Source organism: Mugil cephalus, chromosome 3, assembly GCF_022458985.1.
Source record: "Mugil cephalus isolate CIBA_MC_2020 chromosome 3, CIBA_Mcephalus_1.1, whole genome shotgun sequence".
Lineage (NCBI taxonomy): Eukaryota > Metazoa > Chordata > Actinopteri > Mugiliformes > Mugilidae > Mugil > Mugil cephalus.
In genome coordinates, this window is record NC_061772.1 from 20,764,348 (window position 1) to 20,782,188 (window position 17,841).

General features: G+C 41.1%; 1 protein-coding gene across 3 annotated transcripts in view; it reads right to left on the reverse strand.

Annotated features, from left to right (window-relative positions):
- Nucleotides 1-1,591: 1,591 nt before the first annotated feature.
- The window catches only part of tspan4a (tetraspanin 4a), a 134,334-nt gene continuing 118,084 nt past the window's right edge, over nucleotides 1,592-17,841 (reverse strand). For all 3 annotated transcript variants that reach the window (XM_047581126.1, XM_047581125.1, XM_047581127.1), the window contains 2 exons: nucleotides 5,444-5,527; nucleotides 1,592-2,151 (listed from right to left, as the gene is read on the reverse strand). In XM_047581126.1, coding sequence (XP_047437082.1) covers nucleotides 2,083-2,151; nucleotides 5,444-5,527 — 153 coding nt within the window. In that variant the 3' untranslated portion in view covers nucleotides 1,592-2,082. The remainder of the gene's footprint in view (nucleotides 2,152-5,443; nucleotides 5,528-17,841) is intronic.

A 17,841-nucleotide genomic window follows, 5' to 3' on the forward strand; every position in this document is an offset into this window, starting at 1 on the left:
GGTGGTTCTATATCTACAGCGTGCAAAATGTAGAGAGACTTGAATCGATAGCTCTCACAGTTATTTTAAACAAATGCCGAACACTATAACCTTTACGAGCTAAGATTCAGTGCAGCACTGCTCATTTTCACTGATGCACCTAATGAACTGGAAAGTGAGATTACACCGGAATGAACAGAGAGGCGAGACATGACAAGTCTCCCTTTTTCTCTTAATATTTTGCGTTTAGTTATCGCAGCCGGAGGTGGAAATAATTTAATGCGGTGGCATTTAAAGATTTGCACGACACCCAAACGTCTTTACGTTATCAGTTAATTAGGTCCGTGCTGCTGGTTACAAGCATTGTTTTGCAAGGTAGTGTGTAAACAGGATGGAAGCGAGGCGGTATTTGAAGCCTTTTTTCTTTTTTTTTGGTGGTAGTAACTCACTAGAAACCACTCTGCTGGGAACGGCTGATGCTCTGGCAAAGATTTGTTGGTCCAATTACATCTTTATGCGGGCTTCATGCGATGATGGACAGAGGGGAAACAGTCACACGCGTCATCTGAGCGCTGCGGTGTATACATCACCAAGGCTCTGACTGGTTGCAGGACTATCCAGGAGGGTGCAGAGGTATTTTTTTTTTCCTCTGTATCGGTTGAAACATGAGCCATGATGAAATCCAAATAGCAGTGCTAAAATTTAAAAAAAAAAAGAGCTGCAGCTACATTTGCCATCTCTAGAGGTGTGTGTGCTCATGCTACAAAAATTGAAAAAGTCCAAAAAAAAACTGATGTTGCCTGTTCCAGCTCTACCTACAGTCTGACCTGTAGGTTATTTCTTTGTCTGACGTCAGGGGGGAGATTCGCAAACTTTTTCCAGTGATTTGATTGCGCAGTGACTTCTGCTCTCGGGTGCTTTTAAAGGCGGAAAGCTAAAAGAGGCAGTGGAAGAACAAATGCGGAATGAGAGGCATCACCCGCGGTACGTGGACTTCAAACTGCAGCTGAAAACACTTCTTAAAACTTTTTTTTTTTTCTTCCTGTGGGGCTATTTAATCAAAGTGTGTCTCTGGTGTACTCATAGACTGGATTACACTTGATGGGCCTAAGGCAAGAAGCAGAAAAAGAATGAAAACGGGGAAGTTTAAGAGTCACAAAAGGGCAACAGCAGACTTGAAAGACTGCAGATGAATCTTTGTCATTGATGGTGTGATTGGTGCTGGAGGGGGGAAAACTGCTCCAGGCCAGTCTTAAGGCCCCTGCTACTATAGCGTTCATTTAAATTCCTTCCTGAAAGAATCTTTTATCGTAGCTGGTGCGATTCTCGTGTCCTGTGTAAATTAAGCCAATAAATAAGCCACTTCGCTGGGAGATAGTGGTTATTAGATATAGCTAATTAATGCCTGATTAGTCAGGTGCTACAGAATATTTTAATGACTGTGTCAGCAGAATTGAATTAACAGTAACGCAAACCAAACTCCCGGCAAATTTCCATAATCGCACTTGTTTGTCGTTTAAGCGTTCAGGATGTGAGGGATAAATACAGCAGGGTTACACGCGGAACGCCTTCAGTGTTTCCTGCCGAGGAACGACAACATGGCGCTCTTCAGTCGAGCCAAAACATTTAATACACATCATGGCAGGAGACATGCACTTGCAGCACTTCACACGGTGCTCTTTTCTCAACTGTAGCTCTCAGGTTTTGAAAACACACAACGGTACAAACCATAAAATAATTTAAAACACATATTAAAAAAAAGGGTTACGTCATTCTTTTTTCTTTTTTATACATGTTCATAATACTGCGTCGTAAAATGTATCACGGAAATTAGCTTCGAACACAGAGCAAACCATAGGAACTCGGGGATCACACTGACACTGTGCTTGTTGAAAGTTAGCAGAGGAACTGTGAACTGATGACATCTGAGCGCGAATGTCACAGAGAGGACAAGGGATGGAAAGAAGAGTCCGTCGAGGGAGGAGGAGGAGGAGGAGGAAGAGGAGGGAGATGGGTCTATATCTGTCGCCCTCTCGGATGAGAAACAATCCATGTGAGCTGAAGGGCGGGAGGTGGGGGAGGAAGGGGGGAAGGGGTCGATCGCTAGGCGTAGAAGGTCTCGACTTTCACTGCCTGACAGAACATTGTCATGGAGAAGACCAGACCCAGGATCTGCATAAACACAAGAAACAAATCAGACATTAATGGGCTCAGATATCCACACGGCAGGTTTCAGTGAAAGGAAAATGAAACTCATCGGCTCCTGCTCCTCATCGTTATGTACCCGACTGACCATAAACGCCAGAAAGATTCATTTTCTCGCAGTGTTATAACCCAATCTCATCACATTTATTTCGTGGGCATCGATAAGCAGACAATCTGCTCTCTCCTATATCGCTGCAATATTCATAGATTAAGCACTGCAGAGATTTTTTTTTTTTTATGGTACATTGTATCTTAGCTTCAACATCTCCAGAAAACTGTGAATTACTTTGATGGTACCACAAAGAGTCTCTTTCTAAGACTGCCATTTAAATACAGCAGGTTTGGGATCAGTTCTGCTTTTAAATGACACTCAAACATTTACATTTACAGTTCCCAGTTTATGTTAATTGCATTGTTTTATGTAACCAGCTCATCTTACAGTTCCCTAGTTGATCAGTGGACAAGTGACTAAGAAGATAACTAAGCACACACACATCAGGCAAACATTTAAAAATGCACAAAATAAAATGGGGCGAACCGTCAAATATGAATTAAATGTCAATTTATTTATACAAAAACAGCACTAATAAACTAAAAATTAAGACTGCATTTGCTAATTTTTTTGGGCTAATCTTGAAGATATGTCCACATTAAGTCGGTTAAGTTTATAAATCTCTTTCTCCGTTTTAGCTTCTTTCACCCAGACATCCAAATTTCCTCCTTGTTCTCCAGCAAAGTTTAAAATAGCAGCTTGTCTCTCATCTCATTGTGTGATATCAAACACAGCGTTCAGGAGTTTTGGCGATGACGTTAAAAATATCTCACGCAAATCACTTTTGCAGAAATCTTTTGGAGCAGTAACCGGCACAAGGCTTGTTTCGTTTTATTTAATAATATTTTTTATTACATACATGTGTTTTAACCAGTTTCATGAATTTTGCTTAATGGCTGCCATTAAGATGCTCTCTATAGCACATCCTCTGCATACGGGCTACAGTGCCGAATCCTGATGAAACACTTCACGGGAGACTTCAAACACTCACATGGAAATGTGTAACTTGTATTTATACATTCTCTCCATGTGTCACAAGGCCTTTCTGTATTCACGTGACCTGTGTAGCCTCTATTTTACTTTAATTTATGAAAATATTTGAATTTATGCATAAGAATATTTGAGCATAACGTTTAGAATTCACTTTCCTGGCCTCATTCTCAATACAAAGGAATCCTACTGGGTTTATGAAAAATCCTTCCTAAAATATATGATATCAGTAGTGGAGGGGTTTTGAGATATGTCTCATTTACAATGTGGAGTCTAAGCGGTGTCTGGAAGCTACACTATGTTGCCAAAAGTATCCACTCACCCATCCAAACAAGTGAATTCAGGTGTTCAAATCACTTCCATGGCCACAGGTGTACACAATCAAGCACATGCTGCTTCTCCAAACATTTGTGAAAGAACGGGTTTTGCTCTCAGGAGCTCAGTGAACTCCAGTGCTTTGCTGTGATAGGATGCCACCTGTGCAAGTCCAGTCATGAAATTTCCTCGCAACTGAATATTCCACAGTCCATATTCCAAGATTAGGAACAACAGCAACTCAGCCACAAAGTGTCAGGCCACGTAAAATGACAGAGAGGAGTCAGCAGATGCTGAGGCGCAAAGCGGTCGCCTACTTTCTGCGGAGTCAATCGCTACAGAGCTCCAAACTTCATGTGGCCTTCAAGTTAGGTCATTATGCAGTGGAATGGGTTTCCATGGCCAAGCATCTGGATCCAAGCTGTATGTCAACAAGTGCAATACAAAGCGTCTGATGCAGTGGTGTAAAGCACATCGCCACTGGACTCTAGAGCAGTGGAGATGTGTTTTCTGGAGTGACGACTCACGCTTCTCCATCTGGTAATCTGATGGATGATGAATCTGGGTTTGACGGTTTCCAGGAGGACGGTACTTGTCTGACTGCACTGTGCCAAGTGTGAAGTTAGGTGAAGAAGGGGTTAGGTTGTTTTTCAGGAGCTGGGCCCCGTTCCAGTGAAAAGGAACTCTGAACGCTTCAGGATACCGAGAGATTTTGGACAATTCCACGATCCCGGCTTTGTGGGAACAGTTTGCGGACGACCCCTTCCTGTTCCAACACGACTGCGCACCAGTTCACAAAGCAAGGTCCGTAAAGGCACGGATGAGTGAGTGACCTGATAGAACAGCTTTGGGATGAATTACAGCAAAGACTGTGAGCCAGGTCTTCTCGTCCAACATCAGTGTCTGATCTCACAAATGTGCTTCTGGGAGAATAGTCAAAAAATTCCCATAAACACACTTTGACTTAAACACCACCCTGTGGGAAGCCTTCCCAGAAGAGTTGAAGCTGTTCTAGCTGCAAAGGGTGGACGTAACATTACCCTAAGATAAAGAATGGGATGTCACTTCAGTTCACATGCGTGTAAAGAGCAGGTGAGCAAATACTTTTGACAATATGGTGTACGTGTAATGTGAATAACGGGCACTAATGCAGCCGTAATGATTAAAATGCAGCAGAGGAGTACAGAAGTAGCAGAAATTGAGGAAAACTACTCACTAATGTGACTTAAATATAAATAAAATACTAGTCATACCAGAGCAAGCAAGAAATCTCAATGTATTAAACTAAATATTCCAACTTTTCATCTTTTAAAAGGAAGGATGTGTTTTTTGGCTTTTTTTCTAAAAGTTGCACAGTTTAAATCATCCTCCTTGCCTAAAAATAACACTGCGTAATTCTTCATGGCGTGTAATGCTGCGAGTCAGTCAGCAAACAGATATTTGAGATAAGTCTGGCAGCGATTAGATCTTCTTTCTGGTTTTTGCATTTTGCTGCATGTTGGATTTTCAAACGCGGCGCTGAGAGTCTAAAAATTAGCCCGCAGCCTCACAGACGCTGGAGTTGTGTGATCAATGTTTTCAAGCGCAGCACATTCCTCCCCTCAGATTGTGGAAGCACGTCACGTTTCGCTTGGCTGGAAAGAAGATAAAAGATTTTTATGGAAAGTCAAACCCCCCCGCCCACCCCCCGATGTGGTCCTCACTGGTAACACAAGAGGCTTATACGGGCTCCAGCTGTCCACAAAAATCCCCGTGTTTCGAAGCTTTAATGCGAAGGGCACAGGCGGTGTTAGATTTATTTATCTCGGAGCAGGAGCTTCTGTCTGAGGCTGTAGATATCAAGTGCCTTAATGACTGCTGGAAAAAAAAATATAATTCCCACTTCTTTGCAGCGGTAATTACCTGAGTAAGTGCTGTGCATAGAGCAAAGATCCAAAGTGCCACCAGGTTCTCATTAAGCCAGTCCTTAACCCGCTCGTAGCACGGCTGTGGAGAGACAAACACACACAAGCACTGAGCGTGAGTAAACATTAGCCCACGGGATGTGTCTAGATGCCCGCGGACAACATGTTACATATGACAGGGAAGAATAATAAAAAAAAAAAGATGGCTTGTACATGCTGTCCTCATCTCCCCTCAGGGTTACAAACGGGAATAACGTGAATACATACAGCAGGAGTATCATTAAAACATTATAACTTGCATAGTTTAAATGCATTCTGAAGGACAAAAAACAAGAAAATCTCTATCCTCTCTGCTGCTTCCCCCCTTTTCTTTCTTTTTTTTTTTTTGATTACTGGGACATTTTCATCATCTAGAGTACATTTCAAAATCTCCTTTGAAACCGGTAAATGTTCCTGAGGCAGCCAGAAAGAAAAGAAAGGTAATTATCACTAATAGAAAGAACGGAGCAATGGCCTGGCCTGGTGGGGCAGTGATGTAAGCAAGTCATGAAAAGAGAGAATTATCAAAGCAAAGAAAGTGCCTTTCTAAGAGGAGTTGAAAGCTGACGTTATAAAGAAAAGTAATGGAAGTGGTATTTGCGATAAAGACCACGCGACCCAGAGCACCGTAGTCATTTTTAAAGATGTAAAGGTAAAAGTAAAAGTGCTATCATAACAGGCAACGCTGCTCTTCTAATTAAATTATTCATTTGTGCAGACATGTCTTCCTGATTTTGCTCCCAGTCTCCTTACATCAAGAAGCTGAGTCAGAGCCAAGAAAACCAACCACGAGCTGGTCTTCTACTTCCTACGTCAGGGTACCAAAGAAAAATAAAAAAATAAAAATTCCCTAGCGCGCAGGGAAATATTTCTGCGCCTGATCAATATGGAAAGTCATGCAGTAAGCTAAAATTTAAGACAGCTTCAGTGTTATTTATCAAACCGCTGCCTGACTGCAAACCTCTCGGACCACAGAGCTGCGTCTGAAAATCTATAAATTCAGATTTTTATTGTTTAACGTCCACTGCGGACTCCCATAAAACCCGGGAGAGAAAAACACAAGGGTGAACGAGATCCAGCCAGTCCCCAGTGCGGAGCGGACGATTCTGCTAAACGCTAAAACGTTTGTGCGACAAAGTAATCAAAGCCTAAAGCGGCCGTGATCAATATTTTATAAAATCAATTGACAGTGTCGATGCTTGGCTGTCCAGTCCTTCGGTTCACCCCTGCCTTTTGTGAAATATTCGACTGAAACTGCTGGCTATTTTCAGTGAAAAAGCAGAAAAGCCAAAACAGCATTAGGTTAGTGACTACCTACGACCATAGTGGAAAATTTAGCAGATAAAGAGCCAGATAATTCCCTCAGGAAATGGTAGATAAGTAGAGCTAACAGGGAGCAAATATTCAACCAGTGAACAGAAAGTCTACGAGCAGCTGCTCAGCTTTAAAAAGGGACAATATGTCACAGTTGCCATAGTTCTCAGGAGGACAAAAGATAATATTCTGCAGCTTTAAAGGTCCCATTCACACAAATGATTGTCATCGGGTAAAAGAAATCTCGCTCCTCAAGGACGTACCGCGCTCGGATAAATGTCACGTTAGCAGCAAAAACATGCTATGACACGTTTAATGTAATTACTGTAATTCAAGGGGCAAAAAATAGCTGCAGCTTTTAAAACTGGCACTTGGAGTGGCGTGTGCAGCCATTATAGTCCGTGTGGTGGATGCATGTTTGCGGTACTGTCCGTGGGCAGGCTATGAGTTGGCCCGTGTGCTACAGTTCATGGGAGGGGACTGGCAGTGTTGGTGCGCGAGCTGTTGAGGATCCTCACAGCCTGAAGGAAGAAGCTGTTGCAGAGCCTGGTGGTGGCGGCGGCGGGGGGGGCCCCCCCGATGCTACGGCTCCTCCTGCCAAATGGTAGGAGGGTGAAGAGAGAGTGGCGGGTAACAGGGTGGGTAACACTGAGGGGCCTTGTGGCTGAAAGAGTTTGATGGAAAGTCAAAGTCATTCAGTGGATTGGGGACAGCTCGTGTGTCGTGATGTCGTCTCCTTTCTGCTGCAGACTGAGACCCATCAACGCTAACAGGTTTTTGTTTGGCAACTTGTCCAAAGTTCTCGCATTTCATTTTAAAGTACTGTATTTCCAGTGGAGAGAAACAAGACAGGATGCAAGCAAATGACTATAGTTTAATGGTTTTAGGGGGCTACCAGTTGCAATATGGAGGCACACCAATTTTAAAAAAAAAAATAAAAAATCTAATATTGAATTTTAATATGCACCAATCACACATAACATTATGACCAAATATTGAGTAGGTCTTCCTTGTGCCTCCAAAACAGTTGTGACTCATCAGCGAATGGACATGGGCCTTATGAGGGTGATTTTGGGTCCTATGGGACCCAGCTTTGAACATATTATGCCCTTTGGACACTTTTTAGTGGTGGACCAGCTAGGTGCTAGCTAAATGAATGGGGTGAGTGCGTTTCAATGGTTGTACTAAAGCTGCATGATTTGGTTACTGTGCTGCAAAATAAGGTTTTAAAGGAGCCCTTTTCTCTCCACTGGTTATACTACTACGCATGCACCATCTTCATTTAGGGCTCAATCCAGAGGTGACATCCAGATGTCTCAGACTCATCCCAGTGTAAATCTCCGTCTATTCCTGCAAACCTCTGTAAGACTGCAGCTGTTGAAGACACCTGCTCAATGTGGCCAAATATGTATTGGTCTGATATTAAACTCGTTTTTTTTTACCCATCTTTTAATGATAAATCCGCACATTTGAGTCCACAGAACCACTTTAAGACACCATCAGCTGATCTTCAACTCAGTTTAATGTGTTTATTATGATAGTGTGAAAGCACTGGGGGAAGCATCAACGTTTGGAAACATCTAAAACAAAGGAAGGAGAAGGAGAGTTTCAAGTGGGCGCCGATGATTTAAAACTGAAGAATACGCTTAAATACTATTTATTCATTATTTGAGATTATAAAAGAAACTAACATGTGGTAGTAGATGAGGAAACATGAGCAGTCTTCCAGTTAAAAGACCTTTTCTTCTACACACAAACATTAGTTGTTTCCGGCATTCGAACTATTTTCATCCACAGCCCACACATCCAAACACACCTGATCTTCCTGAATGTTCACAGGCTTTCATGCCGCCTCCGTGTGTGATCACACCTCCATTCAAACGTGTCAGCTCAGTGTTTGTTTCCTTAAAGACAACATTTTTACGCCACGCGCAAGTTCAAGAACAGTTCACAGCCACCGCAATGTAAAGCCGAGACCAAGGATCAGGCTTTATACATTACTGGTGTCTTTACTGAAACGTTACAGGAGGAACTTTATGAAACACGTAGAATGTGAAGAAAGAAACACTCTCATATCTGCTTTGACACACTTCACCACCGTAACCCTGTCATTGTTGTTGAATTGCCTCTCTGACATCTCTTTGTCACTGGGAACTCAACAGAGGAATTGCACACTGCAGTAAATATATCTTTCCAGACGCTGTGAACATTTGTTCTGTCCGTGGACCACCTCTTTGTGAATATTTTTTTTTGCTTTTACAATCTCCTGTTTCATTCTTTTAATCTGACCAGACCTCTGACAGTCATGGGGAAATTAAATATGAGCACATATTTTCCGAAGGTGTGTGTGTGTGTGGAAGAAGCAAACGCAGGTATTATTGGAAGAGAAAACTGTTACGCCTCGCTGTGAACCCCAGCGAATGAATCCTTGATCTGCAGGCGAACATTAATCACAACACAAACAAGCCAGATTAATTTGCTGTCAAAATGTCTTTCACTTGACGGGGCCGGCAGAATTCAGAAGTCTACGTGAAGGCCAACGAGCTGTCATCTGAAAGAGGTAAATATGCATAAGAATCTTTCAGAGCTTTGTGCGGGGCCGATTTTTGCGAAAAGTAATGCAAAGACCTTTCTAAAAGGTTACGTGTTTCATTTCTAAAATTGAAAACGGCTGCATTTTGACCACAGCTTGGCCTTTCTGCCGCGCAACGGACAAACCGCAACGATATGCAGATAACTAGAGCCACACGTTTTGTGTTTAAAGATAAAGGGCTGCCCACACCTGTGACCAAGAAGGCGCCGTATTTGATATCAATCCTCTGCTTGTGAAAGGTAAAGCTTACTGAAGATTGGCTTAATTTAATTTATTTGCCCGGTTTAGTTCAAGTCTGGTGTCAAATATCAACCCCGTCTTCTGTTAATGTGTGAAACAGGACTCTTAACGCAACAAAATATTCACTTAATCTGTGTGACTTTTCAGATTTAGCTGTACAGTTATTTTGGTATTAATGTTTTCAGTCTGGTTTTCACTACTTAAATCAAATCATCCGTGAGGTACATGAAACACCTGGAGCTTTACAAACCGTGACAGTTCCTACAGGCAGCATCTGGCACACTTGATATGATTTCTGAAATGGCCCATTTTCCATTTTGTTGCAACAACCTAATAACGTGAGGCGCTGCGCAGAAATCGCTGCCATCACTCTTCATCATCTTCTGCTCGTGATGATGTTCTGCGACTGCTTCGGCTCGGCCGGACTGCACAGGTGGCCGCGGCGTCTTTTGTCCTCAGTGGTCAACTTCAGACACCTCTTCTCGATTTCAGTACCTCGTCATTTCAACGCGACGCGTTTATCTTTCGTGCTGATGCCTTCATTTAACGCCACGACGATATGATTTCCCAACTGGCTCAGATGTTGTGCAAGTCTGCCGCTGTTTTACATTTTTCTTTCTTTTATTTGATTGCAAAGGCTTTGTTACGCTTCAAGGCTTAGACCTTGTAAAGCCAATTATTCCACTTTTTTCCACTTTTTTTCTCATTAAATGTTACAGAGATTGTAAGCATGCAACATAAAGTTACACTTACATTTTAATTGGTATTTTAAAAAATGCGATTCCCGCATCATTTGGTGTTCAGTTCGTCGCATTAGAAGTTCAGCACACGGACCAAAACACAGAGAGAAAAGGTAAAGAGAGGGGAGGGGAAACTTGAAAGCACCGAAGAGTGATGCATCTAAATGCAGGAAGTGAAGTGAGTCATTAGATGCCAGCAGCTGCAGTTGTAGCAGCAGCAGAGAGGACCGGGGGAGCCGGGCTGCAAGAGTGGGAAAGAGATCTGACGATGTTCCCCCAGAGAAGCAGAAAGGACGTGGTAAGTAGGTGGAATCAAATAACTGGCTTTGGCCATGTGTTAAGGCTGGCCCATTTATCACCCACTGTGGCTATCAAACAAACTGTCACCACATGGACCCAAGAGCAGGATTCAACATTACAATTAGGAAAAATAATGACTGCTGTGACCAGATGATATTCACCTGGTTTGCCACCTGGCGTTACAAACTAGGGAAAGAATTTGTTTCAGAAGACGTCACCTGTTCCGTTCGTTCAGATTCTCTGAGTGAAAAAATAAATCTTACCGAAGTTTCTTGGGAGCTTGCAAAAGTTTAGCATAAAAAAATAAAATAAATAAAGTAAAATCAATCATCTTTCCTGACATGTGTTTTCTACATTTACAGGTAGTGTACATCATTGGTACCCCTGAAGCTCCCTAGAGTACAGCACCTGGTTTCTAATGATTTCAAGTCGGGAGTCAACTTCACAAAGAGACCATACCCTAGCTTACTCATGTGAAAACTGTGGCATGGACACTGCCTTCAGATGAAAATCAGGAACCTACGATTTGTTTTGTTCACAGAATTCTTGGTCATCCGTCATCTGTAGGTCGTGGGAAGACGGCTGCATCAAATGTTGGCGTCTAGAGCTAACAGCTGGTTTGTGTAGGACAGGGGTCTTCAACGTTTTTCAGGCCAACTGATGGAGAGATTAAGTAGGTACCCCTTATCTACTATATGTGTTCTATATTAAACTCGGTCTAGTGCAAATTATGAATATACACTGAATGAATATACTTAAAGATACTGTCTAAAATAATATTAAATTTGTGGGGGAAAATTAAAAATATATATAAAAATATCCAGGCAACCAAAGATTTTGCCAGCCGCCTGCAGTACCTACGCGGATCCTCTAGGGGTCGCGGAGGAAATAACTGAAAAATCATAATGAGACGATGAGGAAGTTGGGAATTTCCTCATTTACCTCAGATTTATTATAAAATTACAAAGCAGTAAACATGGTGTGTAACTGTACAGGAAGTCGGTTGGGTAAAATTAAAAGCAAGTATTAATTTTTACCGGAGAAACATCTACGACATCTCCCAAAACATTTCCTATTAGTGTTTCAGAAGTCAATTTTTTGGGGATGTTTTTTTCTCCCTCTGCTGTGAGCAGGGACAGCACCGGTAGAATAAAATGGATTTTATTTTCTTATTTTCCATATATGTATTTGTTTGTTAAAGTCCCCTTGCTGTTCGCTGTCCGCAGTCTGCAGGGTTTTTTTTTTTTTTTTTATTACAATGCATCTGCTTAAGAGAGAAAGTTTCTTTGTGCTCACCTCAAATCCCTACAGATTACATAAATGTGAGGCAGATACTCAAAGCCCTCACGCTTTCCAGTCGTGCAGGAGGCATCTTGTGTCCAACACATTTCCATATTATTTGATTCTGGGTTTTACAACCAGTGAGAATGACGTAGACAGCTCAAAATTATAAGATAAGACTGTTTTTTTTATATGCAAAACATACATATAAGAAACATCTTTTCAATCGAACTCAGTCAACTCAGCTGAGTCATATTTTTTTTGCCAGACTTTCAAAAAGCTTGTGAACCCCCTGCTGAATCAAACTAAATAAAAACTGGACCAAGACCCACTTTGATGCTTAGTTTCCGAGTGGAGATTGTGCATCATCACAGGATGTACTGGATGTACTGTATGCTAGTTAAGCTACCGTTAACCTTTATACATGACCCATGAACTCAACGCATTATTGCTAATCAATTGTAAATTAACGTTTCAATCTTTGCACTTTTTTCCATTTTAGAGATTCTGCCATTTGCCTGTAACTGTGTTGGGCTACATTTTCAGCTTTCCTAAACTAATTTATTTCCTCTTTCTTTAACTGCACATTGAACAATCATAACGAGGCAAATTTTGTCGAACACAGTTATACCTCTGACCTCTGAGCAGGGGGACAGTAGCTCATAAGAAGCCTTTCTTAAAGAAGAAAGGGAATTTTGAAGATGTTGATGTTCAAGTCTGAGTCTTATTTATTTTTCTATCTTTAGCTTAACGAATTCTGGTACCAACTGTGTTAATATGATGAGATGAAACAGACTGAAAACAGCATTTTAAATAATGCATGTGCCGTTTAAATGCGAGCCTATTTCTGGCAACTAAAAAGTAGGTTTGGGCTTAAGGTCAAGTGACTTCAGGCCGATCATAGAAATATAAATCCCCATAATACATCAAAGGCGGGCTTGGGTATGTATTGTTAAAATAACATATAGTAAGAGACATTACAAAAACTCATTAACTGAAAAGTCCTCATTCATACCCCCAGGAAATAAACCTGTAAATGTTTAAACGAATGAGGACTTTTCAATTAGTTAACAATTTTTTATGCTGTTTGTAGGGATGAAGAGCACGAGCCGACACCCATGGGTCTAATGAAGTTGTTGCCTTTAAATATTGCTGGATTTTTGATCTTTTCTTGTTTCTTTTTCCTCCTCCACTCCCCTTGGAAGTAGGTGAGGTTGGGCCAGAAATACAATTTCCTCTCCTAATAGTGTTAATTGCATATTTATAGGACACGAGTGGCTTCAGTTCTGAAATGGTAAAGGCATATTAGTAAAGCGCTCAGTGCAGCAGAGTTTAGCGGGGTGATGAACAGGTTACAAGAAGGGGGAGTAATTTTAGCGTCGAATGAATGAGTAATTAATACCAGCTGTCTCTACATATTACCTCAACACACTCAATTACCTCTTCAGCAGCCACTTCCAGTCTTGATAAATCATGAGCAGATTAATTTAGTCGCACACTGTCCGGGTGATATCAGCGAACACATCAGCTTCATATATTTATGACAACAAACCTGCGAAGAAATGATGTAGCCGAGATTTTGCCTGATGCAACCCTCTGCACACCCCGCTCAGCTTTTTCAAACAGAGTAAACAGACACGCTCTCGCTCATTGACATGCAGCTCCTTTTAGCACATTGGGCCCTTTTTCCACGTCACCCTAAGGTCTTTTGAACCCCCTTTTATCTTGTTTTGCAGCTGGAAAGTAGCATAAATAGTTGGTTCAAACAGTCCCGGATGCAACATCTGCGCGTACAAATAATGCAGAATTTAAACGGGTGCACCTTAAGTCTGACACCTCTCACCTGAATTTCAAAACAAACAACATTAGCATCTGACAAACCGTTAGGCAGATTAAAATTATATTACAAAGCAAAGAAGGAAACCGTCTAAGCGGTACGGCTGCTGAAAATTTCAAAATGTATGATACTGATTATATATTAGAAAAACAACAGTGGCACCAGCAGTCAAGTCCTTCTGGACATGAGGAGTGATTAATTCAGTACTAGTAATTATGAGCATAAATCACTGGGTCTTTTTGTTTGCTTGTTAAGGTGAAGGGCTGCAGAGGCTCAAAAGCCTTTCTGTGCTGTGGGAGGAGGTTTTTGTTGAATATTGCAGAGACAAGTTTTTTTTTTTTTTATTTAAAATCTCCTGAACTGATGCATCAAATAATGACTCTGGTCCCGAAACCATTTCTGATTGCAGGAGTAATTATCATTTGAGACTAATGACATTTAAATGACCAGCACTGTCATTTCACACAGCCTCCTCCCAGTCGTATCTTTCCTGTTTTATTTTTCTGATTATTCGACACTTAAAACTTGTAGGAAACGGCCTCAAAATACAAATCTTGGTCCTTGAACGCAGACCTTGAATGAATAACCTTTGCGTCAAACCACACGTAAAACTCGGACAGCAACTAGTGCACCCAAAGGAAAAGATCACAGTCGAACTGTCAAGCTCCAACAGGTTGACACCACCTCTGATAAATCAGCTGATAAACCAGCTGATAAATATGTCACGTAACTGCGAGTGACACCTCTGAAGAAGACGGAAGAACCTACCACTAAAACATGTCAGGTATGTATCAAAGCTAAAAGTGTCACATTCACATTAGAGACACTATGAATTTTGTTGGATTACTGACCTCCAAACACCTTTGACGCCACTGCTGCAGACACCATCAACATCATACAGATACGCGATAAAGCAGGATGCTAGCTTCGTAGACAGGTATCTCAAACCCATCGAGATGAATGCTATAACCAGAACAATTCTCCCTCTTAAGTTTCCTCCCACACGCTGCAGCCGTCAGCGCCACATATGTCAAATCCAGCAGAAGCATCAACGTCGACCCAATTAAATGTCAGAAATACACACAACACATGTAAATATTATTCATTTTACTCAAACAATTGAGTTCTCCTCGGAGCCTGTCAGCCAAGGGTAGCACTAATGGGATGCACCTTTACCCGGCTGGGCTAGCTAGCTTTGGGGTTGTGTGGATTTTCCTCACAATATCCTGCTGAAAACGTCTTTCTGATAAGATCTGCAACCAAAGCTGGCAACAGATGAACATGAATTGCTAGCTTGGCTCAATCGGAGCTGACCGTGATCAGAGGACACAAAAACGCTGATGCTACCGTAGGCCACAGAAAAGGCCTAAGAATGCAAACTTCAAGTGTGACTGGTTAAAAGAACGGTGTCATTATGATGTATTTCAAACTTCAGCCACATGCAGTTTTTATTGCGAAGCCCCAGGCAGTTTTCTTTGGCACCTGGAACACATGGCGGCTTAAATATGATTGGATAAAAGCTCTAATGCTAAGTTACACTGCCAGAAGCGCCGCAGTTAAAGGCAGACCAGCCGTAAAATAAAAAGAATAGGCTATTGGGAACAATTTAATAATATTAACGGGAAATATTGAAAAAGAATTATGACGAAGTTTAGGACAGCAAAGAAAGCTTTTCTGGCCCAACACTGGTGGTGAATAATTATTTATTTCATAATGTAAATTAGAACTACCACAACATAATGTTCACACTACATACTACACTGTCCCTGTGTAAGTGTTTCTCAAGTTCTCATTGCGGTAATGTACTTTTAAAAATTAACTGGTGAAAGAAAAATATGCTGTTTTTTTTTTTTTGACACTTTGTGGAGTAAACAAAAGGGTGGAAAGAACATCTAATTAGTTGAGCATCACCCGTGACATGCAGCCACAAGGGTTTGCTGTGAGTTTGTAGCTTCAAAAGATAATGACCTGTAGTGTGTTGGTCTTGGTGTTACATCTTTAGGTAGTGAGCTAGTACATGAGAGCAAATTAATCCTATGTAGCTGTAGCCAGTAAAAAAAAAAAGTGTTAAAAGTAATGCATGTTTTTTTGTGAAAATTAGATAAATAAAAAAAACGTATTGAAACAGATAATGTGTTGTATATTGTTTCTCTGTGGAAAACATAAATATGGTTAACAGTCATTTCATAAAAGGTTAAGGAGAATTGTCACTGAAGAGTTAAAATGTAAGCAACATGTATATTTCATTATGTATGTTACATTTCAATTTATTTGAATGAGTGTTAAAGGAAGCACTGATTGAGCACAAAGTGTAATACTGATTTCCTATTGGTTGAAGGGACGGGATCCAGGCAAGAGACAGGAAGCGAGAGTCTGATGGTGTGAATCATAGATCTTATGTACATATGGACAATGCGTCCCCACTTCCTTGCCTTTCCCAAACCGACGCTATTTTTTCCAAGAGTAGAGCAACGCAGAGCCACGATATTGATGACCTGCTCACACTTCACCACACCAGACTAACCCCCGTTTTCATTTAGTTGAATGTTAGATTATACACTGTGCTTGTTTTTTTTCTCCAACTTCCACAGCCCTGCCCTGTAGTCATCATGACGTCACATCTTGTTTCTATAGTGTCAAATAACTAAGTAAACCAAAACGTATTAGAAAAATTAGACATAAGTATTCATCGAGAGTATTATATTAACTACCTAAAATAACTGATACCATCCTTGAAAGTGATTTGTTTGATGCTTATTTTAGTTTGGCCCAAATCCCTTCTACTAACACGGAGGAAGTGCAGCTTATGACCCATACTGCAGCCGGCCACCAGGGGGAGCTCTATTTTCGTTGGCTTCAGAGTCACTCAAATAATCATAACAACGTTTTTAAGTCTTTACTCTAAACAACTGGCTAGCATAAGGCTTGGTTAACTTCAGACTTCATTCATTTGTAAAGCGGTGATGGGCGTTTTTGAGATCAAGGTACACATGGTATGACTGTATTTTTCCTATATAAAATCTTGCCTCACAGTTCTTTTAATTTTCTGGTTCCATAACTTTCTGTTTTTGTTTTTGAGAAATGGTGGAGCTTTTCCCCTTTTTCCGATTATGTGCTGCAGCCGTAGGTGGCATATTTTATCTTTCAATCCAACTTTATTCTCTGTTATTGCCATCTCTCCACGGGCGAATCATGGTTAGATGTGGTAAACGTGACGCCCACGAAACACGTGACCAGCTCAGAACCAATCAGCATAGCGGGTTTAGCTCAGACGGTCAATTACGGGAGGAGTTGCCTTGACAACAAGGAGAGGAGGGAGACGTGGTGTCAAACTATGTCGCTGTCGATATCCAAAGATTGTCTGTTCAATAGTGGGATATTCAGTATAGACACTTTGTGTGAGCACAAAGTTTCTGTGAAGTTGGCCACATGTAAAAGTTAGCTCGTTAGCTAATTGAGTTCGTCATATTAGCACTAGCCAAGTAAATGCCCTGTTCGTCACAGTGGAGCGAAAACCTTGGCTAATATGTTGGATATGCTGCTTCAGACTTCTGGGACTCTTCTGTTGCTGGATCTGTCTACCACCATGAACCACGTCCTTCACCTCCAGCTTCACACTGGTGAAAACCAGACTTCTTTGAGCAGGTAAGAGGATTTATTTATTTATTTTTTGGTAATTTGGAAAATTGAAATATGGAAACTATTTGGAAGATTTGAGTTTCTGAAGGTTAACTTAGGTAGAAGGAAGGTTAAACTTACATTTGTGTAAATCCATTAGTTTTTCCATCGTTTCTCTAGGTTTGTCCTTAAAATCTAAGCGAATAATTTAGGCTTTTTTGTAAAAAAACAAAACAAAAACAAAACAAATATCCCTGGGTGTGTTTACTGTTTAAGTGATCCAAAACTAGTTTTAAGTTAATTTCTAAAATCCTAAATTCTAAGGGATTACATGATTAATGTGTAAGTTTTATTATGCTCAAATACAAAGTTAGTAAATAGTGACATGTTGTTGCTACAGTTTATTCACACACAGAGCAAAGCAGTTAAAAACA